Below are 1,299 nucleotides of genomic sequence, written 5' to 3' on the forward strand. Positions count from 1 at the left end.
ATTACATCTAATAAATTGGGTTCATCATTGGGTATTTAATGTGTTCATAAGTGTGAATTAACTTTAGTCCTTTCACATTCCTTTGCTTCCAACCCCTTCCGAACACATTTAAAACCAACTTTCCATATACTTACCAATTTATTAAATGCTTTCAACTTGGATGGTATTGGGCTTGCTAGGTGGGATTTCGTGTGGTGGTGGCCACACCAAACTTTATCTCTGGGCTTACTTTCAAATTTAATTTGTTCAAAGGGTAGTAAGCCTAGATTAAGTGGATTGGTGGCCACACCAAACTTAGCTTTTTAGCTAGTTCTCAGCCCAATTACTCATCAGCAGTGAATGTATTCATCAAATTGCACTTTTCAGAAAAAGAAAATAAACTGAAGATATTCTAACTATCAAAAATTGAAATTTGAACTTCCTAATCTACCACCTATAATCTACCTTTAGAAAGCAATGAAATAAGAATATTAAACTGGAACTTAAACTATCTAAGTTGACAATTTTAATCTACTTCTAAGAAATCAGTAAATCAAAAGGATATAAAGTGTTGGGGTGCCACCCAACTAGCGCTTCTTTAGCGTCACTAGCTTGACGTTCTTCCTTCTTTATCTGAGATGGTAGCTCACTCTCTTCTCATCCAGTGAGTCCCCCAAGTAATGCTTGAGCCTATGGCCATTCACAGTGAATGTTCTTTGTGTTGTGTCCTCCATGAGCTCTACATGACCATAAGGTGATACTTTGAGGATGGTGAAGGGTCCAGACCATCGAGACTTGAGCTTCCCTGGGAAGAACTTGAGTCTTGAATTGTACAGCAACACTTTCTGTCCTTCTTTGAACTCTTTCCTTGCTATCTTTTGATCATGCCACCTCTTTGTGTTTTCCTTGTAAATCTTTGCATTGTCATAGGCTTGATTTCTGAATTCCTCCAACTCATTGAGCTGCATTAGCCTCCTTTCTCCAGCAGCTTGATCATCAAAATTTAGCATTTTTAGAGCCCAGAATGCTCTATGTTCAAGCTCAACTGGTAGCTGACAAACCTTGTCAAACACCAATTGGTATGGAGACATCCCAATGGGTGTTTTGAAGGCTATCCTGTAGGCCCATAAAGCATCATCAAGCTTCTTAGACCAATCCTTTCTTAAGCTTTCAACAGTTTTTTCAAGAATTCTTTTGAGCTCCCTGTTTGAGATCTCAGCTTGCCCGTTGGTCTGTGGATAGTATGGAGTTGCTACTTTGTGTTTCACTCCATATTTAGAGAGGAGTGCTTCAAGTTGCCTATTGCAGAAGTGTGATCCT

At 39.0% G+C, this 1,299-nt stretch overlaps 1 protein-coding gene across 1 annotated transcript; it reads right to left on the reverse strand.

Moving 5' to 3' along the window:
- Positions 609–947, reverse strand: LOC107615686. The gene has a single exon (XM_016317731.1). The coding sequence runs from the start codon at positions 945–947 to the stop codon at positions 609–611; it is 339 nt and encodes a 112-aa protein (XP_016173217.1).

Source organism: Arachis ipaensis, chromosome B09 (assembly GCF_000816755.2).
Source record: "Arachis ipaensis cultivar K30076 chromosome B09, Araip1.1, whole genome shotgun sequence".
Taxonomy (NCBI): Eukaryota; Viridiplantae; Streptophyta; class Magnoliopsida; order Fabales; family Fabaceae; genus Arachis; species Arachis ipaensis.